Raw genomic sequence first — 27,664 nt, forward strand, 5'->3', positions numbered from 1 at the left:
CATTTGATTTCACTGTGCTATCTAAAAATCTGTGTTGAAATTGCACCGGTATTGGTATCGAAATCTGGTAATACAAAACTGTATGTATTAACGGAGTTGTTTATCCATGGTGCATTCATTACAAATGTGCTTCATGGAACGCCGATGAGGTGATTACTCTAATCATATGGTACTTTGACCTCTAAAGACTGTGCAAGTATTTTGACAAAACAGCTTTTCCGGTCCCTTTTATCCATCTTTGAGGATAAGGATGCCACCAGTAAAGCACTCAACCACATGAATGCAAGAAAATAAAGAGCAGTAGGAAGGCAGGGTCTATCATCTCAGTTTGTCATCCCTCGCGGGAACCTTTTCTGTTCTATTGCAAGCGTCTGCAAGTTTTAATTAAGCAAAGACTCAAAATAAACACACATACACACACATACACACACACAAACGGAGGGGCTGAAGGATTAATTGTCTAGAGTCTTTGCCGATCTAATTAAGGGTCATTTCGCATCATGGCCATATTTTACCAGCCCCTGTGATAGAGGCGGTAATTAAATATGAGGGAGTTAGCCGCACTAACGATCTTGGGACCTTGCCTTTCGCATGCGCATGTCAAATTAAATCCCTCATAACAGCTTGCTCTTAATGGCATTTTATCGTTGCGGATTAGCATATTCTGTTGATGCTGTAAACCTTGTTCAATTTTTGTAAACTGTTTGAGTACGGAGCACAGCGGTGGCCAGAGGGCTTAGGGGCATCTTAATCCAACCTGCCGTATAGAACCAATCAGAGCTCTTCAGAAGCAGTCGTGCAGATATGCTAATAAAGGAAGACAAAACGTAATTATTATTTCATGCAATTAACAACCTGATAAGGCTCTATTTTGAAGTAATGCAATTTTAAATTAATACCATCTGCTTAATACCCATGTAGCACTCCAGTTGCAATGTCAAGCCATGCTAAAAGAGAGTCTAGTCCTGCCTGTGGCTTTAAAGAGGACTTGTTATGCTTTTTAACATATTTAACTTTCTTTAGTGTGTGATGTTTGAGCACGAAAGAGGTCTGCAAAGTTACAAAGTCACTCCAAAGGGAGTTATTCAATATATCAGTGCGCACTGTTTCGGAGCTCCCTGAAACGCCTCCTTTGTAGTCTTGAGTTTTCTTCTGGGAATAAATACAACAATTCAACAAGGAAGTGACTTACACCGCAATTCATCGACTGGCCGCTAGAGACAGGCTCCAAAAGGGAGTCAATCCCATAGACACCCCCACCCCCCCAGTCCATGTTAAAATGCCCAACTTTACAGCAGAAATTTTTTTTTTTACAGCCTGGTACAAAAAGTGGTTTTGGTTTATATAACTAATTTTAACCTTCCTGACAACTGTGAGGGGGTGAATTTTTTTATAACTCATCCGTTTAAATTATATCAAGCCTTAACGTTCTGCATAATTAAGGGCGTGGCCACTTGAGTGACAGGTTTCAGCAACCAGCAGGCCCGGTTCCAGAATCAAATCACTGAGGGTGCTTCTGAAATCACTGAGGGTGCTCTAGTAAAGTGCATATATATATTTTTTTTGTAACCAAACTTTGTATAAAGATGATTCTTAATGTTATGAAAGATAACAGAATAATTTGATATACCATTTTACAATATGTGTGTAAACATGGCCATAAATGCCATTCCCATTCTATGCAATGCATCTATACACTGTATCTAATTTGCATATTAATGTGTTTTGGGACAATATGTCATGTAAAAAGACGTAATAATATTTTCATAAAAATTTCTCATATTTCATAAGAATATCCAGACTTAAAACGGTGCATGTTGTCAGAGAAATTTGCTAAATAATGTCCTCTACAGAGGCAAAACCTCTATTCTGGGTCAGGAGGATATTTCTGTCTCGTGCAGAGTGGCATTTATATTTAGATGTCACTTTCAAAACTTTGGCCATCGGTCCTCTTAGCAACAATAGTTTTATTCAATTAATTTTACAGACTGTAGCCTCGAAAGTGAGCCAAGATCGCTATACGATCACTAAAATGCTGTTGCTTTGTCAGTTCATCGCAATCTCACAAAGTAAAAAATGTCAACAATAAATCTCTTACATCGTGTATTGACTTTGTTTGATAATGACAGGTTTCACGAGCCTGCATTAACTCAGCACTGAATAAAAACTTGTACGTTTTGAGCGGTGAGATTTTGATCTCCTGATCGCGTTCAAGAGATCAATTGTGATTGGCTACATTACTCACCGCTGCAAAAACACATTGTAAATAGATGCATTTGATGCTCTCCAGAGCTCGGACACAAATTTGCAAGTCTGTTTCACCAATATTCTTACAGTATCAACTGAGGGTGCTTTTGCTTGCGTTTGAGGGTGCTTAGCACCCCCGTAGAATCGGGGCTGGCAACCAGGCACCTCAGCTCCACCCACATCCTGCCTATTTGCCCATTTTGGTAATCCAGGAGTGACACGACGGCCGGCTCCGCCCACTTTGGCCTTCAAAAATGCTCTTCAGAAAACTACGGGTGACATCACAGAAACTACGTCCTTGTTTTATACAGTCTATGGTTGAAACTCACGGTTATTGTAAGGGGTGTGGCATTTCCAATCGCAACACAGTGGTCCAGCCGACCAATCAGAGCACATTGCACTTTTCAGAAGGAGGGGCTACATAGAGACAGGAACTAATCAGAGCGTTACTGACAGACTGAGAAGAGAGGTGCTGCAACAATGTCAAATATGTGAAAAATAATGTGATTTTTCAACATGCAAGCATGAAAACCGATTCTAGTAGACCCCGACAACAAAATCAAGACATGAAAAAGGGTATGGCCTCTTTAAAGTTCATTTCGCCATTTTTCCAGTCTGAACAGAGAAAATATATTTTTACTTAATATAAATGTGAAACATGAATTACATTCTTTTGCATTCAATTTGCCTGTCATGCTTAAAGCTAAAACATGAAGATGTAAATACACTTTTTTTTTTCCATCTCATTGTCACAAAAATGCATTTTTGTACCATTAGATTTTCTCTCAAAGAGGCAATTTTCCATTGCTGCCTTCAAGTCCTCCTGGGAAGTGTGTACTTGTGAGCTGAGATTTGCATTCTAATTTTGCTTAGATGGTTTTGGGACTAATTTATGCTTTATATGTATTTTATGCTTCTTATAAATTATTCACAGAGAATGATGGCAAATTTGTGTCACCTCATAACCCAGCTAAATGAGAAGTATTTTATGTCCTTTTATCACTATTATTCACCAGAGAGAACATAAAAAATTACAAACTGATGTAAGTATATAGCCAATGATCACATTTACAACTTACAATCAAAAACTACTTGATTTAATAATTCAATGTAAATTCTACTGATGACAGTTCACAAAGTAACGTAATATTTCATTACATCACAGCAGATGTTTTAGCAGTTACAACCAGTAAACCATATAAGACTGGTTTAAGCTGTTTGAAAAGTTATTTCAAAATAAAGGTACATAGCTAAAAGCCCGCTAGAAAAATCGAAACGAAAAATACGGCAGATTCCAAATTGAATACTTCTTGAGACAGCCGAGCAACTGCTATGACGATGCGTGTTGTGAATGCTAACGGTTATCTTTCTCCAGGTATGATAAACACACTTCTTTCCAAAATATTGATGTCCTTCCTGCACGCTCACTTCATAAATACAATCATTCCAACATGATTTGAAGGCAGCAAGCAATAATGTCTGTCTCTTCTATCTTTCTCTGTCTGCACGTCTGTCTCTCTTTCCCCTGCATTACCCTATGCTTGCGTACCCTGAATACTGATCAACCGCCACACATTTACATATTTCTGAAGATAAGAGAAGTCAAACAGTACACAGACAACATAACCAGCTTCCTACGGCCTCATTTTGCAACGCTTTAGTAGAGAGACGTAAAGCACATGGACACGACCTGCTGAATCAATCTCCGCTTCCAAAAAGAGAGAGAGACGATACACAAAGAGAATAAAAGGAGGACACTGGGATGGAGCAGTGCCCCCTGCTAACCGTCTCACAGCACCCATTAAACAACGTTTATTGAATCAATTTACGATGCGTAATGCAGTTTTTGAGTACTGGGGAGCTCAAGGACAAGTGAGTGTCTTTCATTGAGCTTCTACTGTTATGAGAAGAGGTTCTGGTGATACCTGATCACAGCAGACAAACAGATTACAAATTAAAAGGTATAGAGTTGTGGTCAGAATTATTGGCACCCCTGGTAAATATGATCAAAGATGGCTGTAAAATTAAATCTGCAATGTTTATCCTTTTGATCTTTTATTTAAAAAGCTAACCTTTCATTGAAGTAAAAGAAATGAAAGTAGGGGGTAAATCACATTATGAAATAAATGCTTTTCTCCAAAACACATTGGCCATAATTATGGGTACCCTTACATTTTTTATGAGTAAAATATCTCTCAAGTATATACCCATTAATATTTAAATTTTTTTAGCACACCAGGGTGACTATGAGCATGAAATTGTCTAGCTATGACTTGTTTCACAGGAGTATAAATATGAGGAAACAGTAAGGCCAAATTCCCTTAATCATCCATCACAATGAGTAAAACCACAGAATATAGTTCTGATGTGCAGCAAAAGATTGTTGAGCTTCAAAAATATCTATATTAAAAAATGTGAGGAGGAGAGTTTGAGTGGACAAAGACTCTCCAAGGATCACAGATGGAGAATGGCAGAGATTAGTTGAGTCTTGGGGTCAGAAAGCCTTAAAAAAAATCAAACAACCCCTACATCACCACAAGTGTTTGGGAGAGATTCAAGAAAAATCCTCCTCGCTCATCCAGAAACAAACTCCAGCATATTTAGTTGTCAGATACGTCTGGAAATTCAAAAGGGACCTGGTTCTGTGGTCAGATGAAACTATAAAAAGAGCTTTTTGGCAGAAAACCCACCAGATGTGTTTGGTGCAAGCAGGGATAAAAAGTACCCCATGCCCACGGTTAAAAATACAGCTGGATCTTTAATGTTGTGGGCCTATTTTTTTTGCTAGAGGTCCTGGACATCTTGTTCAGATACATGGTGTCAGGGATTCTAGCAAATACCAACAGATAAAAAATCAAATCCTGATGGCTTCTGCTAGAAATCTTACAATGGGTCGTGGTTGGATCTTCCATCAGGACAACAATCCAAAACAAACATCAAAATCAACACACAAATGTGTCACTGAACACAAAATAAAGCTTCTGCCATGACCATCCCAGTCCCTGACCTAAGCCCTTATAGAAAATGAGAGATGAACTGAAGAGAAGAGCTGTGAATCTGAAGGATCTGGAGAGATTTTGTATGGTGGAATGGTCTCTGATCTCTTGTCAGGTGTTCTCCAAACTCATCAGGCATTATAGAAGAAAACTCAGAGCTGTTATCTTGGCAAAAGGAGGTTGCAAAAAGTATTTAATAAAAGGGTGCCAAATAATTATGTCCAACGTGTTTTGGAGAAAAGCATTTCATTATGCGATTTACCCCACACTTTCAATTCTTTTACTTCAATGAAAGGTTTGATTTTTGCACATTTATAAATAAAAGATTAAAAGGATAAACATTGCAGATTTATTTTTACAGCCATCTTTGATCATATTAACCTGGGGTGCCAATAATTCTGACCACATGTATGTATTTGTATATGGGACAGTGAGTGTATATGTTGCAATTGGGTTTTCCCCTTTTTTACTAGTGCATTTCAATAGTTCTGCAGTGTGACAAACCAATTAAAAATATATAACAATAATACAATGTAAAACCGTACAAGTATGGTATAATGTAAGTAATGTAGAAATGTAAAATGGTAACTTTTCATTTGAAATCAGAATATATATTTTTCACTGAGGACAGTAAAGTGACAGTCAACTGTCTAATTTCCACATTATTTTTTTGTTTTTGCCAATATTTTCAAACTCTAATAATTCAATTGACATTTTGGATGAAAAAATGATCATGACATATAAATATAAAAAGCATTGTGGTATGTATTTAGTGTTTAACTTACTATGAAAGCAAAATTAAAAAGAGGAATGCTGAAGAGGAATGCCTTATACGCATCATCCGCATAAAGTGGTCAAAGTATGAAAATAAAATAATTACATAAAGTAGCCTATACCATTCATCTAGTAAAAGACACACAAATTTGGCCACTGCAAAAGTTCCCATGCTGATTCCAGACTGACTTGCTAATGCTAATAGATTCATGACCCTATTTGCTATTTGGCACGGACACAAAATTCCTGTTTCACAAGATCGACAAGCCCATGAGGCAAACACGGGAGAACCGGCATGACTTCTAGCCAAAATGATGAAGGCTGTCAAATCTCAAACACGAACCAATAAGTCAAGCTGCAGTTCTGAGCTGCTGTTTTGCTGTGCTAAGCTAACTCCATGCAAAGACGTTATCGATCAAGGCCAGCGGGTACAGACAAGTGATGGAATAAGGTCAGAGAAAGAGCAAAAGGTCACTTGCTTGATTTACAAATTTATGTTGTTCATGAGGGTCTAAAATGTTTCAACATTATCTAGACTGCTGTTTAATCCCTGTTATCTCTGTTAAACACCAATAACAAAAAGCACAATGCATCTGCTGGTCTTAAAGGCAGCCAAAATGGTCAGACAGGTCTATTTGGTTTTCTATATGGTTCTACAGGGGTTATAGACCGTTCAGCACAGCTGTTCAGGCTGGGAAACCTAACAACCTTATTTCAGCTAAGACCACCAAAATCAAGTATGGTTGCCTTGTTTATTAGATTTGTCTAGATTTGTCTTTAGATTTGTTTATTAGGTCATCTATTTGCTAGTATACTCTGAAAGTTGACCAAAATACCTTTTAGCAGATATACTCATTTAGGGCGTTTTCACACCTGAAAGTCCGCACCAAGGTCCGAACTGAAGTTCATGGTTTGGTTTCCCATTGCAATTATGCGAGCGCACTAAAGAACTTTACATGACCCACTTGCGTCCACTCGTCATCATCTATGTGGGCTGCATCTGGACATTGATTGGTTTGTAAACAGACGTGCGTCTGACGTCAGCGTCTTTGACAAGAATGAATGAACGGACGCATATCGTTGCCACTATTGAACAGTGCGCATTACTTGACTATTTTGTTTTTGTTACGTTTAAAAGTGGTTCTCTCAAGCTTTATATACACATATTTCTCATGTCTGTGAGACAAGTAGCCTGCTGAGTTTCGGTTTATTTGACACGTGCTCCAGTTCATGTGCAAAGCATGTGATCGCTCCCGCGATTATTGTCTGCTATAGACTATTTGCTTCTTATTTATTAAATCCAGGCAATTATCTGATTAAACATTGATTAAAATTAAGATACAATTTATACAAAACGAAATTCACATTAAAGAAAGGCTTTCTAAGCAAAATCATACAAAATTTCTTTCAAAATCATTTCTGACCTTCTGTCTTCTGACATATTGTGTATCTTTTAACTTTTCATAATCAATGTAGCCTAGATGAAATTTAAAAATAACATTATAATATTTAAACATAAACAGGAAGTTCCTGTAAATGGTCTGAAAGTCCGAACCATACAGAAAATGCTTTCACACTAGAAACGAACCAAACCTTTGTTCAGTTTGATCCGGACCGAGACTACCTCTTTTCGTCGGACCAAATTTCGTCTGTTTGGTCCGGACCGTGGTACGGGGGAGGTTTCACACCTGTAATTTTGACTCGGACTAAACTGAAAAGTCAGAAAATCCGGACCAAACAAGGTAGGTGTGAAAGGGCCCTTAAAGTCCTTCCCTTTCAGGAAAATAAACCAAAGGCTCTGCTGAAAAAGTAACTGGTTTAAGCTGGATGTAGCTGGTTTAGGATGGTCAAGCTGTTCTCTCAACCTGGCCAAGCTGGTGTTCGGCTGGTCTCTCAGCCTGTCATTTGAAGAAGGGGCCAAAACCCCTGTAAAACCAGCTTGCTAAACCAGCTATGAGCAGGCTAGAAGACCAGTTAACGGACACCAGCTTAGGCTGGTTTTAGCTGTTTTCTATTTCATCCTGAACTCCAATTATTGGTCCAAAAGTAAGAAGCAGTCATTATTCATGGCTGTGACGTAACCTAAAGACTATTGTATATTAAAAACAACATAGGAAATCAAACTGCACAGATTCTCTTCTATCTTATTAATTCCATTAAAATAAATAAACAAATAAATAAATAAGGTAGATGAAATTATTCTGGCTAAGACTAAGTGTATGTATTTTTTTTTTTGCAGGGACAGTAGGGCTCAAAGACTTTCTGTGTTGCATGTTGTCGGTGGTAACAATTACAAAAAAAGGGAATTGAACATTTTCAGAGGAAACCTCTGCTTACCTTTCCTACATATTGTGCATCTGAACCAATGTGCTCCTCTAAGACAAAGAATTGGTTCCAAATCCATCCCCGCTTGGGCCGATGGTGGACCTCTGTTTCCCCGTCCTTAGTCTGGTTGTGGTTGTGAGTTGCATTGTGGCTCCTGGAAATGACTTTGGCCTGGCCGTAATGGCTCGCCTCATAACCCCTCTCCAGAAAACACAGGCACAAAAGTACAGGACACAAACAAGAGCTCGGGTTCACCTTCATGACTGCGAACAGGAGCGAAATTCCTAATATTCCGAAATGATTCCAGAAACTACAGCGAAACTCCCAAAGTTCTGCAATATTCCAAATACACAGTGATATTCCACAAATGGTATATTCCAAAGGATATAGATGGTTTCCAAATCCCCCTCCTCCTCCACCTCCACGTCCTCCACCACCACCAACCAGCAGCCACCTCTACTCCTTATTCCCCCCCTCTGATGGTCGTTTGAGGGGCTTGATTTAATCAGACGTCGGACCGGAGGTCCAGAAAGCTTGAATGAGGTTCATATTTCAGTCGTTCATCTTGGAAAGGCAGTCGAAATGCATTTACATCATGCACTCTAAGAGCACTCGAGGAAGAACGCAGACGCGTTCAAGCCCGGATGCAACAAACGTGTAAGACGACAGCAGCGGCCATGTTGAATCTCCTGTGAAAAGATGAAATGCACAAGCAGTTTTAATATTTCATATTGTTGCATGATACCATAAGAAAAGGAACATCTCAAAAGACATTTAATTATGAGTACAGCTTCATTGCGTAATCTTCCTTTTTCTGAAGTGCAAGTCAAAATGGAATTATAATTGACTGTTTATTTTACTAATGCATGTTGCTGGTCTTATTGCAAAATATTTATCAGTAAAAGGCATTTCAAGAGAAAGTGTTTGGCTGCATACTATTTAGTAGGCAAAAAACAGTATGTGACAAGAGTAGTATGTCTGAATTCACAGTACTCATAAAAAAGAAGGCAAAAATCGCCCGGGTGACATACTACTTCTGGCGAGATTGTGAAGTGTGCACACGAGAGAGGATTTATGAATGACAGTGAAGCAACACTGGTAGGTCACATGATTATGACAACATGGCAAATGTAGTATGTCCGAAATTCATTCATACTACACAAGTTCATACTAAATACAACATACTTTTTAGCGGATGCATCGTAATTACTTATTCATGATTACTTAGTATGCAATTTCGGACACAGCTTTTGAGTTTGCAATTTTTATTCAAAATCTGAAACGACTTTCCCTTTATAATGTTAATCGATATTAAATGAGCTATTAGGTCAAAATTTCACTTTATTTGGAAACACTTTATTTTACAGTGTCCTTGTTACATATGTTACATGTACTTACTGTATTAACAGTAAATTATGCATAATTACATGCAACTAACCCTCAACCAAATCCTAATCCTACCCTAATCCTATAGTAAGTACATGTTATTACTCAGTACTTAAATATGTAATCACACTGTGTGTAACCCTTCATTTTAAGATGTTCTTTTTACAGTATAATCATACATTTAAGTACTGAGTAAAAATAATGAACAATGTACTTACGATACGGTTAGGATTAGTTGCATGTAATTATGCACAATATGCTGTTATTACTACAGTAAGTATATGTAACATATGAAACAAGGACACTGTAAAATAAACTGCACCAACTATTTTCTTTTACAAGTAAAATGGCAATGGTAATGATGGTAAAAGAAAGTTTGCCCAAAAATGAGCAGTTTGTCATCATTCACTCTCAGCATCCACTTGGACATTCTTTCATCCCATTTCATCTTTTATGAAATATTTCTTAATAATAAAGTCGGACCAACATAAGGGTGAGTAAATGAAGATTTTTGGGTGAACAATTCCATTAAAAGAAGTAATTTATGAAATGTTCTTACAGAGAACCAAAACAACAGATGCTTGGCACAGTAAGTCCGTAACTAATTAACTCCAGGTTATAATCAATATTTTGCTGTTTAACAAGGCTTGGCATAATGTAGTACCTTTGGATTCAGTCATATGCAGTGACTGCAGTGCAGACAGAACACGTTCACAATGCAGTCAAATATAGTTACTCATCCTAAATTAGCAGCATGTAGATGAGTTAATATGAAGACGTGTAAGCATATCTAATGTAAAATGATTATCTTTCAGAAGGATTGCACTTGGGTAACATGAAATACGGATTTTCAAGTGTTCTTGGTGATATAGGGGGTTGTTAAACCAGGCAAGCAGTAGACACTTTAGTCATGCTTTGGTAATAAACAGAAGACAAACATTTAATCATAAAATGTGAGAGATCATAGCGGAGTTGCGAGCGGCATATTTAGTTTAATGAATGCAAAAATGCTAATCCCTTTCTATGCACTAACAGCACTCTCATCAAGGTGCAAAAGGTCAGAAATATAATAAAATATATCATTAAATGTGAGGAACCGAGAGGATTCTGCATTCAGTCAATTACCACAGAAAGTAATTCTGACTTGACTAAAAATATGTTTATGCTAATGTAACGGAGGCCAGCTAGTAGGTGCAGTGCGAGTAAACCTCACTCCTCCTCTGATCTCAAGAGACGCTCTAGCGACTGACGTTAGGGGTTGCAGCCTTTAGCCTCCTAGTTAGAGCGTCTGACTCTCATGCCGGCGGATCTGGGTTTGAGTCCCGCTTGAAGCGGGGTGGTTCGAACGGGTGGGGTTACATTGGTGCCGTGACCCGGATGGGAGTGAGGTTTAGGGGAGTGTGTGTAACGGAGGCCAGCTTGTAGGTGCTATGTGGGTAAACCTCACTCCTCTGATCTCAAGAGACACTCTAGTGCCTGACGCTAGAGGTTGCAGCCTTTAGCCTCCTTGTTAGAGCGTCTGACTCTCATGCTGGCGGACCTGGGTTCAAGTCCCGATTGGAGTGGGGCAGTTCGAACAGGAGGGGTTACATTGGTGCCGTGACCCATGATGGGAGTGAGGTTTAGGGTGTGTGTGTAACGGTGGCCAGCTAGTAGGTGCTGTGTGAGTAAACCTCACTCCTCCTCCTCTGATATCAAGAGACGCTCTAGCGACTGGTGCTAGAGGTAGCAGCCTTTAGCCTCCTTGTTAGAGCGTCTGACTCTCATGCCGGCAGACCCTGGTTCGAGTCCAGCTTGGAGCGGGCGGTTTGAACGGGAGGGGTTACACTAACATTGATTTACTTATAGGCATGTTGACGATTAATCGATGATCGATTAACTGTCGATAAAACGTATCGATCATCGATTAAGGGGGGTCATGCATGTGCGTGCTGCTCAACCGCGAAACAGACACAAGGAAAACTGATGCGCGCTGGAGTTCGGTTTGGGACCATTTTACAGCTGGAGTTACACCTTCATCATGTCTATAAGTGTGCGTGTGCATTTACAGCCATTTGTTTTGTGCAAATGTACGTTTTAATGTTGTGTTTAGGGATGCACCGATCCACATTTTTTCACTTCCGATCCGATCCCGATACCTGAATTTGGATATCGGCCGATACCGATACTATTCCGATACCAGAGCTGTGTTTGCTTTAATATTATTATTATCATTATTGTTGATTTTATATGATGCTGACATAAACTCCACTCAACAGGCAAGTATGATATGAACATAATAGTGACCCAAATTATCACGGTTATCAATTTATATTTGAAAATCAACAAACAAAAAATAAATCAAGCAGCTCTAAGCACTTTTTTAAGCTAGATTCTGTGGGATTTCCTTCCTTATAATGGCCGTCGTCAATGGCAACGCATAATGCATAAATCTCTAATATTATATCTGTAAATATATTCTCAAGCAATATTCTCATCAGTGTTCTATCAGCTATGACACATTTAAATCTAGCATATTTTGTGTAAGAGCCCATACAGTATTCTAGTGAAATAAAGCATATATTTTCATATGATTTGACAGTTTATTTGATTAAATATCAAAAATCCAAAAGGTGTGCATCATACCTAACACCTAGATGAACACTTTACAGTTAGTTTTATGACTAAGTTATTCTCTTCAAATGCCATTTAAGTTGGAAACGTGTATAGCCTACCAATGTTGTATGTAACTTTAGAGACGGTCCCTAGATTCGTGAACGTCAAGCCAACCTAATGGCAGTCATATAAGATGCGCTGTGGTTCTGCTGTGTTTTGTTTGAAACTATTTTGCTTGCTCTGCGTGTTTCCAGTGTGAAGTATTTCCACACAGCTGACATGTTGGCTAGCCACAATGCTGCTCAATGCTATCCTGCTGCAAACTGCGGAATGGATTTCCTGAGTGGGGCGTGTCTCATAACTCGGTGTCTCATTGAGCCGCTCCTCCGTTCAGGAAAACCATTCCATAGTTTGCAGCCAGCTAGCAGACAAGCCGGCGGGAATCACTTTTGGAAAGCACAGACGTGGCTCATGGGTATCGGATTTCTCCGCAGGTTGGATCGGGAAAATCCGATATGTGAATTAAGCTGGTATCGGTCCCGATACCGATACTGGATCGGATCGGCCCCATCCCTAGTTGTGTTTATTTTGTGTGGGCCTATATATATATATATATATATATATATATATATATATATATATATATATATATATATATATATATATATATATATATATATATATATATATATATATATATATATATATATATATATATATATATATATATATATATATATAAATATAATGTATTTGCTTAAGAATTAAAGCGGTAGTAAAGCACGCGCAGCTTTAACAGAAATGCACAACTAATAATGACTATGATTGGGACTGTCATATTACATAACATTAATGAGAACACTATTTTAATAAACCATTGTGAAATCATTGGGTCTAGTTGGCATTTTCAGCGCGTTGTTCCATGCACACGTTCTGAATAACGGATCTGAGGCGGCGTTGGTGACATGTTGCATTACTCCTTATATTTGATTTTTAAATTAGTAATTGAATTAAATAATCAATCACAGACTCATTTTACAATCCTACTAGCCCTTCCTCCATTAGACTAAAAACCTAAGACTAAGAGGAACATGGCGTTTTGAAAAGCATTTGCACACCCTGTCATTGGCTATTAGACACTGCTGTAGATACACATTGCAGTATTAAGGCTAACGATTCATCGATTAATTGATCGTTAATTTAAACGACAGTCGATCATGGGAATTTATGTAAATTGACATCCCTAGTTACTGATATTAAGGTCGTCTGCAAATAACCATTCATGCTGCATCAGAGAATGCTGAAAATCTGATTTAATAATGAGAATGGTGCGTGTCAAAGATGCAGAAAAAAAATCAAGGATTTGCAAAAGTTCTGCATGCAACCATAACAAAAAAGATAAAACTAACTTTTGCTGTTATGCAATCTGACTGAAGTCTCAACTGTCTTAAAGAGTTGCATCGATGCCATAGAGATTTAATAATCAGAAGAAGCTTTATTCCATTATAAAGAACCTTTTGTTCCACTTCTATGGGTGTTGCGTGTTTTTCATGGAACCACAGACGCTAATAAAGTTTTCTTTTCAAGAGTGAGTGTAGATAATAAGTACAATTCTAAACTGAATAGATAGGAGACCAAATCCTCCACAGCGGATTTAATGACATTTAAATATAGCAATACAATTACTTCAGCTCAAATTACACTACAAACCCAATGAACGAACTCCACCCGAGCTTTCTGTTGTGTGTAAGTGCCTTAACTAATATAAGACATATTCTGTACATGCATCAATTGATATTCTCATTGAATGTGATGTATTTACAGTAAATAGTTTCCAATGTGTATGCATTCAACAGTTTGCAAAGGTTTCCAGCTAATTTTAAGATGAAAGAACATCTAACAACTAAGTAACCACCACAGCTGGAGCAGGCTTGAGACTATAACTCAACGAATGCCTCTAACAGCATTTGGAAGCTTCCAAATCTAATACTGTCATGGGCGTCAAATCCTTTAAATGGTAAACAGTGGAAATCCCCTTAAAAATGTACATGGATTAAAAATATGTTCTGGATTCTTGGATAATCCTCATGTTTGAGCAAGCTCTTCACTCAGGAAATAATGCAGCTCGCATTTAGTCACTGGTGACACGTATAAAAAGAGCTGGTGGTTAAATCAAGACTTCCCCCTTCTGAGAGGGATACAAATTGTGTATCGTTTAAAATAAAAAAAATTAGTGTGCATCCTGATTTGTCAGGAATGACTGCTCTCAAGAATACAAGAGTGGCAGCACTAACCTAAACATGGGGGATTAGTTGAAACACACATGCCAGGATGACGAAACCTAGTGTATTTACTAGTTGCCATATCAGCATTATTTAAAAATCTTTGGAAGATATCACTGAACACATAAATAACCATACAAAAGTAAATTTCTTACTTAAGTTTATTTTTCATCTCTGTTTTTGTGTTTATTTAAAATAAGACAAATCTGATATTCTTTTAATCTTATATCTGTTATTTAACAGTTGAGATCGTTCTTTAATGCAGATCTAACAGCAGAAGACACGAGCCGGGTTTAAATCCCAGTTGTGTATGCGGGGCATGTTGTAACACTAGGTGCGTTTACATGGAGCACTGTAATCAGTTTAAAAGTGAAATCCGGATGAAAATGCTCCATATAAACACCTCAATCGAAATAAAATTGCCCAAACCAAATTAAATTGTAATCGGTTTAAGAGGGGTGGGATTAACCTTTTCACGAACCGATCAAACGAAAAATTCCACCATGTAAACGACCTGATCAGATTACTTTACTTTAATGAATTAGTTAATTTTTGTATTATTTTTAAGGTAATTATTATTAAGGTATTGAACTTTTTATTTGGCTACACAATCACATCTTGACAGCGTTTATCCTGGGCTTCAACTGCGCCTGACAAAAGAATGTATTTTTCTGAGGTGATTCTTACACTTTACTACAAATAATACATTTTATAAAAATGTATAAGTCCTGGTGGCCTTTGAGAGTTGCCAATAATATTGCCAATAATGTTGCCAATAATCAATTGTTAATATTTATACCTCTGCGATTATGGTAGCTTTCCTTGATCATCTGAAAAATCTATGCGTTTAGTACCAGTAATGATGCTGAGCACATCTTGACTGTTTTCATTCATGTTTCACCGTATATATACTATGTTTTTATTAATAATTTGGGTGCATTTTATTGTTCATTTTGTGTTTTTCAAAATAAATGAATTTCATTCATTTTGAGTCCGCATTCATCATTCACAGCTGTTGAAATAGCCATTGTATAGGACATAAATTAGGTTAAACTAATGCATGTCCGCCCACAGAAAAATAAAATAAATATAAAAATGATCCAAAACACAACTATTGATCCACGAACGTCGCAGATATTATAATTAGCAACGCTACGAATCTATGCGACAGACAAACTGTGTGCGCAAGTCACAAAATGATTCCGATTGAAAGCATCAGCACATCGGTTTAGATAACGTCTCATGTAAACAGTTCACCGAATCTTTCAATCGGAATGATTTTAATAGGAATGGCAAAAAAGTGTGCCTGTAAACGTGGCTACTGCGTTACAATGAGCCCCTATTAGAACTATGCTATTATATTCTATACTTTTATGAATTCTATTGAGAAACCATGAGAAAAGGGTGAATAATGACAGAGTTAATGTTCAGAAATGATTCATTATTATAATTTTTTGAATAACTATGCTGTATAGCTGTATTTAGCGATGTTTGTTGTCAAACTCAAAAATGATGTTTAATGATTAAAAAAATGCCATTATTGTATTTGAAAAGGTTAATCATTGTATTTTATTGGCAAAATATTTTAGTTCGTCTTGGATATTTTTATTATTATTTCCACTTATGTACCCCACCTATGGGGTATGTTGTCACATTTCACTTCCATACTTTCGGGTAAATCAAGAAAAAAGTATACACTGTATTAATGAAACAAAACCACATAATTGTACTAGACATGTGTGCAATTAATCTGGGAAAAAATAAATACTCTGAACCCCAAGTGGATTTACACAAACTGAGAAAATCAAAAAGTGTCAAAAAACTCAATCAATCAGCCTGATAGCCAATAGCAGAACAACACTTCAACAAAAGTCCATGTATGTATAATCAGTGCAGTGGTTCTCAAAGTGTGGGCGTGTTAAAGGGCATGTTAGTAATGTGCGCCTATGGGGGGGTTCACATCGTGAGTACACTCTGCTTATTACACACAGGAACGCGAGGCAGCACACAAACATTTTTAATTAAAAATCAAAGGATTCCTCTCTGGAGAAGCGTTCAGTCTTCCCGCTCACAAATTTAAAGGGAATGGGAGATGACACTGATTGGTTTATTGCATGTAATGCCCAAAACACACCCATGACTCATTGAGAGGCTTAACGCTTTTGGACCATGCACCTGGCGCATCGTTAAAGTAGCAAGAGTGGATTCGGACATAAGTGCACCTGACCATGCGCTCAGATCATCAAAATAGGGCCCTAGAAACTGTAATGCCCAATATATAAACTGGAGCCTATCCTCTTACTTAAAAGTGCCAATCACGGTTGTTTATCACTAGACTGGGTAAACCCAGCCTGATCTGCCGGCGATTTGATTCCGCCCTGCAACTCATGCCGCGTTCCAGGCAAACCGTAACCCGTGTTTTTCCAACCTTCTACCCGTGAAAGTGGACTGGAACGGCAGCCAAACCCGTGACTTCCCACCCGTGAACTCGTACTAGATCGATGTACTCCCAGTTACGAGTTTTGACGTCACATAGCCTGCGAAGCAACAATGGCAGCCCCCTACGGATGCAGTGTTTATGAAACAAATATACAAATAACGTAAAAGAAAAGGTATAACAGCTTTTCTTGCTGTCTGCGCTGTTTTTCTCATCCGTTTCCCTCAAATAAGCAAGGAGTAAGCACCTTTGGCGATAGAAATGATTGTAAATGAGCATACACCTCGTACGGTCCGTGATGCTTTTGTTTACATCAAACTACCACACAATTCCTTGCGCTAGGCAGTTTGGAGTGACTTTGCCTGGAACACTACAAAGTCGTGAGTCGTGGTTTGAAGTTGTAATTTACGGGCTCAAAAACCTGCCTGGAATGCAGCATCAGTCTGGAAACCTGTACATTAATTTCTACTGCTTCTGTTACACTTTTGCGGGAACCAATCACAGACTGGCTTATCCACCTGGCGCGCTATTGGCGGGTTTAACACGATGGCGGATAGAGAAGCGATGGGTAGTTGCCCGTTGATCACGCCTCTTGTGGTCTGACTGGTTGAAGGACTATCCAATTGCGTACAGAGTCTTTTGAATTATGCTTATCACGCCTCTTATGCAGTACAAAATACATAGCAGACTCCCCAGACCAATGCTCAATCTTAAATTGAGCTTGGTCTGGTGATAGCAGACAAGATTATCACTGTAGAATGAGTAAAAACACGATTTTAGCTCTAGAAGCAAAATGTATGACATCACTGCTTGTTACTGAAACATACTCTTGTCAAATAGATTCTGAGATTTCTGTCTTTCCCCAGTCAAGTAGAAGCTGCACTTGTATGCTTATTACCTACATAAAAAAGCACCCCAGAGGTGTTACCAAGATGGCTCTGTGTGAACGGACTGGCTTCACCCTCGGCGCTGCTGCTCTCTGAGGTGACGCGGTTGGCCATTATCCTGTGGACTGGATTCAACAAGGTATGTTCGGGATTTAAATTGCTCCAGTGTGTGCGCATGTGTGTCGGCACCTCCTGAGTTGCTCTTCAATCAGAGCGCTGATGTAATGATTGTATTCCTGATTATAATTAAAACACCCTTTCCACCCACCACCCCCTTTTCTTCTCCTCTCAGTCCATTGGTTACGGCTCACAGCTGTGTTCAATCAATGGCAGCTGGTCTCCAGTAGTGAGGCATTCATACAGTGGTGGGGACTTTCTCTACTGTCTGATCAGAGAGCCGCAGGACAAGCATTTCAAGACATAATGGTTTAGATTACAAAATCAGTATTGGGTCCTGCTCCTAAATCTGTATTTTTTTTGCAAAAATTTAAGTAAAGTAATTCATATTCAGATGGGAATAGTTTTCCTTTAAGAGGTCAAGACAATTAGTTCTCATTTATTGGTAACTTTCTTGAGCACCAAATTAGCATTTAGAAGGATTTCTGAAAGATCATGTGAGACAGAAGACTGGAGTAGGGTGATTTCAGGGTGATTGGGATCATTGAGATGACTTGGAAAAAGTGTCCCAATCACCCTGAATTCACCCTAATGGTGGTGTAAATTGAGCTTTGCCATCATCAAAATGAATTACATTGTAAAATATATAGAAAACAGCTATTTTAAATTGTGTAAACATATAGAGGTCATTTGGGAAACCTTTCCGAATTCTGCTTAAAGACCCCCTTAAAATCAAGTTTTTAAAGGTGGGGTGGGGGTGGGGGGTCCACAACAGTTTCAGCTAATCTGACATTAATCTTAAGTACCTACAGAGTAGTATTTATTAAAGACATATACTGTTATCTGTATCGACTCTTTACGAAAAAAGCAGAGCTCCGGGAGCCATGCCGTGCGTGGAGCTAAAGACACACACACACACACACACACACACACACACACACACACACACACACACACACACACACGCACACACTTCATTGCATGAGACTCTCTATCCTAAATCACAAAATAAAATGTACACAAATGTGTCCCTGCTCTTGATACAGAATTACTGATGAACATATTTGGTGTTTGACACTCTCCAGAAAACTGGACCACAAATAGACACTGAGAGTTGGACCCTGTGCTGGAGTCGACCCCGACTCTGGGGCTATTCAGAGTCGACTCCCTATCACTAATAATTAGGAGATATTAAGGATGAAACTATCACGTTAAACATGACTTCTCATAACTTCCCCCACTCACCCACTTTTTAAAACAAAGTTACGCCACTGCATCGCATTATGGATTATACGTTTGTGTTGTTTACAATGTATGCACTTACGTGCCGATTGCCAACAAAACACAGACATTTGATGCATTTTTCTCACCGCCTGCAACGATATGCAATTCCAACGGGCCTTGCTTTTAAAACATTCGTCACCGAAAATGCCAGGAACACACTTGAAAAACAAACTGCATCCACTGTTCCCTTAAAGCTGGGTTCTTTGAGAAGCTGAATAAGGTTATCTTTCGCTGAAACCGGAAGTATTTTTTGCACAGAAATACTCCATCATACGGCCAACTCATTTTTTTAAAACTTTGGCCATGTTTAGCATGAAAATCCAACTCTTTAACAGTGTAAACAAATCCCCCTTTAATGTTGTATAGCTATATGTCTATGTGGTGTTTTTAAGGTGCTTTTAAAACACCATTGCACAGTTTTTTCTCCTTAAAACTGCAGTAAAAAAAAACGATTATGTTTATTACATCACAGACTACCTTGTTAACCAATCACGTCACGTGAGGGGCGTGCTTTAGCATATCATAAACTATGATGCGAAGCAGGGGAGTCTCAAGAGAAGCCAGGTTATCCCGATATATTTTTCTGTTGATATGCAAAACTCATGTACATTTAGCAATGTAGCAGGTGAATTATATATATGATGTATATTACGATGTTATGATGAACTATATGCCTTTCTCCACTGACATTCTTCGGAGTTGTTCAAAACTTTTCTAAGGGTGCTGATTTTTAGAAGGCCGGTTGAGATGGCGAACGGGAACATGGTTGTGTAACACATTATTAGCTGTTGGATAACGTAGTCAAGCAAAAGGCTAATCATATTAATTACCATTATGTGTCCAACGTTATAGATTAATAAATCGCATTACCATTCTGATACATCGACTTGTAGATGATCCTGTATAATTAATTCTTGCACTTCTTCTGAATCAGTTTCTGGTTAAAATACGGTTGAATTAAACCAGTATTTCCATTTGCCATTGTGCAGAGTTTACTTCAGTACTACAGTAACATCGAGTGAATCTCTGAGCTGATGTGAGTGAATGGAGGCGGGGCTAGTTTACATATTCATAGCTCTGTGTATACTAAATCAAGCAAGGGTGTAGAGTTAAGGTCAAGCTAATTTAACGCATGAATACATTTTTTCACAGGAAAATGTAATTTTGGTGATCAAAGATGAGTTTTAAGGGATACAGTTATTGTCTACAGGGGGACTTTAAGACGATACAATTGTAAAAGACAACACAATAGTAAATAACATTTATAAAGGGGAGGAAAACAGATAAGAACAAGTAAGACCAAAAAGTACTGCGAGCCGATAACATTAAAGCAGAGAAATGAGATGGAGAGGAAGAGAATGAGGCCTTGTGTTGCCTGGAGCGAGTATTTTTATGACCTGCTGTGATTTCTCAGTCTGTGCTCTCTGCTGATATCAAACTACAGAAGAAGAGAGGGGGGTATAAAGGGTCAAACTACCTACGGCAGAAGAGAGGAAGACTAATGATAACTGCTGTTAGAACACACTGTCAGACAGATGGAAGTGTAATCGGGCTAACAGTGAAGTTGACCAATTACCATGCCATAGATTATATATTATTATATCATGCAATTTACACAACTTAATTGATTAATGCTTCTTTAATATTGGGTCTACCTATAAATGGCACCATTTGGTGGTTGTCTAAACCCAAAAGCACCCAACTACACCACTAAACAACTGTGCTTTTAATAGGAAACAACACTTATTCTCAAGTGGAAAATGTGTAGCATTCACACTTAATAGTTAACCCAAAACGATGGTCAAAAACATGGAAAACCAAAAATTTGAGTCAATGACAGGGAAGCATTTTCTTACCAATGACATAAATTTCCATCAATGGTGGGGAAAGAGTTAAAGAGTTAAGACTAGCTATTGGTTTACTGTGGCAAGGTTGACGAGCGAGAGACGCGGGAGGAGCGAGCGAGATCGGTGCGCGTGATTGAGAATGAGCGTCACACCGGTCTCGAGTACTCTCATTAGGGAGCATGAAGGCATATAAGGACGAGCGACACTAATGAAGGACGAGAGAGGATCAGGCCTGGACTTTACTTTGTGTTTTGTTTACGTTTTATGTGTTTGCGAGGCAGTCGTCCGTGAGGGGCTGCCACTTTCACTTTCTTTTTGTGTTTATTTATTTATTAAAGTTATTTAACGTTCGCCGGTCCCCGCCTCCTTCTTCCCATAAAAACAAACTTTACTACATTGATGCCAAAACCCAGGAGGAAGGCGGGACATGCTGTCGAAGAGCCATCGCTGCTGAAGGGGATCGCGGTACTGAGGAGGTCGGGCAGCGCGGATGGATGAAGACCGCGAGGGGCTGCCCGAGGCGGTGGTGCTTGAGTGAGTAAAGAAAGATCCGGTGGGACGGAGAGCTCGCTGCCGTGCCCTCGGGTCGAGGTGGGGTGGCTGCCGTCCTAGAGGGAGCAGAGGAGTCGCCGGCGTCCGCTGTGGGCCAGAGCCTGCTGCCGTCCGTCATGTTGGGGAGGAGCAGGGAACGCAGGACTCGCTGCCGACTGCCCTCAACAGGAGGAGCCATTGCCGGCTGCCAGGGGGCGGAGGAGGATCGAGCTATGCACCGAGAGCGTCCAGTACCATCGCATGGCACCGTGAGGAAGAGCCTCTCGTCGGGCTGAGGACAGAGCGGCAGTATGTCAGGGGACCAGACCAAATTTATTTATTTTTTTCCTCTCTCCACTCTCTCGTCCTGTCGCTGTCTGTGTCTCCGCGGGAGACGCAGAGATTGCCCCCAGTAGGCGCCATCTCAGGTGTGCCCCCCGGCCTGCGAGGGGCGATAGGGTTGTGTGGCGAGGTCGACGAGCGAGAGATGTGGGAGGAGCGAGCGAGATCGGTGCGCATGATTGAGAATAAGCATCACCTGCGAGGCACACCAGTCTCGAGTCCTCTCATTAGGGAGCATGAAGGCATATAAGAACGAGCGACACTAGTGAAGGACGAGAGAGGACCAGGCCTGGACTTTACGTTGTGTTTTGTTTACGTTTTGTTATGTGTGTGCGCGGCAGTCGTCCGTGAGGGGCTGCCACTTTTACTTTCTTTTTGTGTTTATTTATTTATTAAAGTTGTTGAACGTTCACCGGTCCCCGCCTCCTTCTTCCCATAAAAAAAAAACTATACTACATTGATGGTGAAACCCGGGAGGAAGGAGGGACATGCTGTCGAAGAGCCATCGCTGCTGAGGGGGGTTGTGGTACTGAGGAGGTGGTGCTTGAGTGAGTGAAGAAAGATCCGGTGGGACGGAGAGCTCGCTGCCATGCCCCCGGATCAAGGTGGGGTGGCTGCTGTCCTAGAGGGAGCGGAGGAGTCGCCGGCGTTCGCTGTGGGCCAGAGCCTGCTGCCGTCCGCCATGTTGGGGAGGAGCAGGGAGCGCAGGACTCACGGCTGCCCTCGACAGGAGGAGCCATTGCCGGCCGCCAGAGGGCGGGATCGAGCCGTCCACCGAGCGTCCAGTACCATCGCATGGCACCGCGAGTGGCAGTGTGTCAGGGAAGCAAGTTTTTTTTCTCTCTCCACTCTCTCGTCCTGTCGCTGTCTGTGTCTCCGTCTCCTGTTTCGCTCATCTCGTCTGTCCATACCCCCAGACGTGGAGATTGACCCCCCCGGGTGGGGGGAGTAGGCGCCGTCTCGGGTGTGCCTCCGGCCTGCGAGGGGCGATAGGGGTATGTGGCGAGGTTGACGAGCGAGAGATGTGGGAGGAGCGAGCGAGATCGGTGCGCATGATTGAGAATAAGCATCACCTGCGAGGCACACCAGTCTCGAGTCCTCTCATTAGGGAGCATGAAGGCATATAAGAACGAGCGACACTAGTGAAGGACGAGAGAGGACCAGGCCTGGACTTTACGTTGTGTTTTGTTTACGTTTTGTTATGTGTGTGCGCGGCAGTCGTCCGTGAGGGGCTGCCACTTTTACTTTCTTTTTGTGTTTATTTATTTATTAAAGTTGTTGAACGTTCACCGGTCCCCGCCTCCTTCTTCCCATAAAAAAAAAACTATACTACATTGATGGTGAAACCCGGGAGGAAGGAGGGACATGCTGTCGAAGAGCCATCGCTGCTGAGGGGGGTTGTGGTACTGAGGAGGTGGTGCTTGAGTGAGTGAAGAAAGATCCGGTGGGACGGAGAGCTCGCTGCCATGCCCCCGGATCAAGGTGGGGTGGCTGCTGTCCTAGAGGGAGCGGAGGAGTCGCCGGCGTTCGCTGTGGGCCAGAGCCTGCTGCCGTCCGCCATGTTGGGGAGGAGCAGGGAGCGCAGGACTCACGGCTGCCCTCGACAGGAGGAGCCATTGCCGGCCGCCAGAGGGCGGGATCGAGCCGTCCACCGAGCGTCCAGTACCATCGCATGGCACCGCGAGTGGCAGTGTGTCAGGGAAGCAAGTTTTTTTTCTCTCTCCACTCTCTCGTCCTGTCGCTGTCTGTGTCTCCGTCTCCTGTTTCGCTCATCTCGTCTGTCCATACCCCCAGACGTGGAGATTGACCCCCCCGGGTGGGGGGAGTAGGCGCCGTCTCGGGTGTGCCTCCGGCCTGCGAGGGGCGATAGGGGTATGTGGCGAGGTTGACGAGCGAGAGATGTGGGAGGAGCGAGCGAGATCGGTGCGCATGATTGAGAATAAGCATCACCTGCGAGGCACACCGTGCGGGGCTGCCGCTTTTACTTTCTTTTTGTTTTATTTATGTATTAAAGTTGTTGAACGTTCACCGGTTCCCGCCTCCTTCTTCAAATAAAAACAAACTTTACTACATTTATGTTTTAGAAACTGTCCATATGTTGGTATCTTGCATTTGATCTTCGTCTATCCAAACATACACACGTGTTCTCTGTACATATGAATAGCCTACCAGTGAATGTTAATAAGATCACAGAGCCAAAAGCTTGAATGTGAGATGTTTGTACACAAACAATCTTAGAAACGGATGTATAATTTACGATACGGGAACGGCTTCAAGTAACAGGACTGGAAGAGGCTTTTGGGGAGGCCAGAAAGGTGTCATTAATTACAGGTTTGCTCTCTGTGTTCCGCTGTATGTTTTTGTGAATGCTCAACTAATGTATGTACGCTGACTGCCAAACTCTCCCAGCTTACATCATGAAATATACATAAAAGTTCAGAAAGATCAGACGCTCACCAATGAAAGCACTTACACACACACACACAGACACTCACAGACAGGCTGAAATGATACTCATACAACCGGAGTTACATTGTGAACAAATCTCTCCAACACTTCATGAATATTCATTCAGCCAGTTTCCACTATCTTTTGGCAGCTGAAGGTGAGAAGGCCACTCAGACATTGTGCTTTCTGCTCGCCTGTGTTGTAATGTCAGATATGAATCGCACAGCACCTGCAGGAAATGACAGTTCTGATTTCTGAAGGCGGTTAAAAGTAAGAAGAGATCTTACTTCCGATTATTCATGATCCATGCAGCAGCGGGCAGCGCTCTTTCATTTGGACTTGTGTTCTGCACTGTCACACAGAGAAGCCGGGTGAATGATCAGTCAAATTACATGTGAAGAATCTTCCAACATTTACAAATGAGATCTCCTATATTCCTCTTTTTGTCTGAATGGCAATTAGATTACAAAGGAGACACTGGCTACTGTTTCTCAGAATTAGACCAGACCAGAATAATCTCATATAAAATAAATATGAAAATAAACAAGGTCAATTATTGAAAAAAATAAATACAATTAAATAATTAAAATAAAGAAAATAAATAATAAAGAAAATAGAAACCAGAGTTTTCCGACATAAAATAAATATGAAAATAAACGAGGCCAGTTATCTCTAAAAAAAATTATATCATAAATTATTTCAATTCAATTATGAAATAATTTTTGTTCATTATTTAATTATTAGTCTTTTGCTTTTTTTACTGTATGTATATATATAGTAAACAAAAAAAACTTTAAGCAAGAGACTAATAAAAATATAAAATAATTAATACAAATATTTAATTCACTTTATTTTATTTTATAATTGATTTATTTTATAATTGAAAAGGAAATAGAAATAATTTATATTAGAAAAATTATATATATATATAAATGTGTAATTGTAATATATATATATATATATATATATATATATATATATATATATATATATATATATATATATATATATATATATATATATATAATTTTTTTTTTTTGGATATGCAAACAAACAAAGAAATAAATAAGTAAAATAAATAAAATATACAGTAAAATGTGAATTATACTCACTGGACGAAGTTTTTACTATACATTTTTACTACAAAATACTATATTTTTTATACTACTTGCAAAACAATAATGTAGTATCATGCCAAATTCATAATTGTGTGATAAATTTAAATAAATAAAAAAATAAAAACAATAAAAAAATAGAGCCCAGAGTCATTTCCCATCAAATAAAAATAAAAATCATCCAAATGGAAAATAACGCAAGCCAGTTATCTGAAATGAAATGAAATAACAACAGTCCTCTATCTTTGTTCTGTTCATCTGAGCATTTTACTTGTCCCTTTCTCACTCCTACTTTTTCTCTTCTCATTGTCGGATCATGGATTCAGAGCAAAGTGACAGCTTTCTTGTTCTGTTCTTTTGGCTTGTCTGCAGCCATTTTAGAAGGCAACACGAATTTATGAAAGCCAGTGTAAGCGCCATTCTCTGCACGGGTTTAGTGGCCTAAATCACTCCTGCCTCCCATCTGCCGCACGTTTGATGAAGAGATGGAGCGGGAGGGGAAGTAGGGAGGAAGAAGGGAGGGAGAGAAAAAGAGAAGGGATTCTCCTGTCTTTCTCATCACAGAAGGAGGACACTGCCTCTGAGACAGTATCCATCTGCTACACTCTGCAGAGAGCCATTTTCACTTTGACAGTCTATTTACCTTTAAAACTCTCTTCATCTCTCTCTCTGTTTCTCTCTCTCCTCGTCTTATTCCCTTGCTGCATTGCAGCACACGTTGAGTTATGGTTTCACTGATATCATGTAGCAACAAAAAGCTCTTAACTGTGCAGTGCTGCCCAGCACAAGTCTTTCAGTATGCTGGGCTGGGCGGAACCACGACCGGTTGCACATTTCTACCATTGAACAAAATACTGTACGATTTTGCGGATAGCTTTATCTCGTAACATGTGCAGGACTGTTTGACGATGTTTTCACATTAGAACGATCAAGAAATAATGTGAAAAAAGAGAGCCGTATGTGACCCAAACAAAGTTGAAATATATACATACAGAAATCAATGGTGTGCAATTAGAGGTTTGTCTATAGATTTACTATAAATGACTTTATAACACAGTGACTATACTTCCTGATTATTCAGATTAACATGCTGTTCAAATTGAGCTGAAAATGAGAAAAAAAAAAGAAAAGAAGGAGGAGGAGGAGATCAGTATGGATTTGGACTTGAATTGGACTTAAATTGGTTGATCGGGAAAACATATCAATTATGAAAACCTTAATAGTGAATGAAATAAAAAATAATGCAATGCAAATATTTAGCATGTATATAATACATTTCTAATAAATTGGTTACACTTTACAATAATATTTCAATAATTAACATTAATTGATGCATTAACTAACATTAAGTAACAATGAGTAATATATTTTTACAACATGAATTCATCTGTGAACATTATAGTTAATAAAAATACAAATTATAAGTTCATGTTAGCTCAAGCCTATTAAATACCATTAACAGATAAAACTTTAAAATTAATAATGTACTAGTAAATGGTGAAATTAACACTAAAAAAATATAAATACTTTTTCACAAGTATTGTTAGTTAGGTAGTCATGCTAACAAATATAGTTGACCGATGTTAACAAATGTAATCTTATTGTAAAGTTTCAATAAATGCAATAAATGTTTTTAATACATTTGTTTTTTTTATTTAATTTGGATGTCGTATTTCAGATGTATAATATTAATAAAAAATATTATATATTATATATATATATATATATATATATATATATATATATATATATATATATATATATATATATATATATATATATATATATTTTTTTTTTTTTTTTTTTTTTTATTATTATTATTATTATTATTATTATTATTATATATATTTTTTATTAACATTATACATGTTATTAAAAAATGTGAAAAAAGGAAAATTATAGTAAAATTATATATATAATTTTACTATAAAATAAAATAAAAATAATTACTTTTAAAATAAAATAAAAAATACAATTTTTACTACAAAATACTATTATCATATTATTATCAATATTATTATCATGCCAAATTCATAATTGTGTGTGATAAC

The 27,664-nt window shown here is 39.0% G+C and overlaps 1 protein-coding gene across 3 annotated transcripts in view; it reads right to left on the minus strand.

The window, feature by feature from the left end:
- Positions 1 to 27,664, minus strand: part of LOC307117044 (cadherin-18) — a 234,164-nt gene that overhangs the window by 137,135 nt on the left and 69,365 nt on the right. For all 3 annotated transcript variants that reach the window (XM_079801713.1, XM_079801711.1, XM_079801712.1), the window contains one exon: positions 8,355 to 9,031. In XM_079801713.1, the coding sequence (XP_079657839.1) occupies positions 8,355 to 8,603 (249 nt within the window). In that variant the 5' untranslated portion in view covers positions 8,604 to 9,031. The remainder of the gene's footprint in view (positions 1 to 8,354; positions 9,032 to 27,664) is intronic.

This window comes from Gobio gobio (genome assembly GCF_949357685.1).
Source record: "Gobio gobio genome assembly, chromosome: 20".
NCBI classification, from domain to species: Eukaryota; Metazoa; Chordata; class Actinopteri; order Cypriniformes; family Gobionidae; genus Gobio; species Gobio gobio.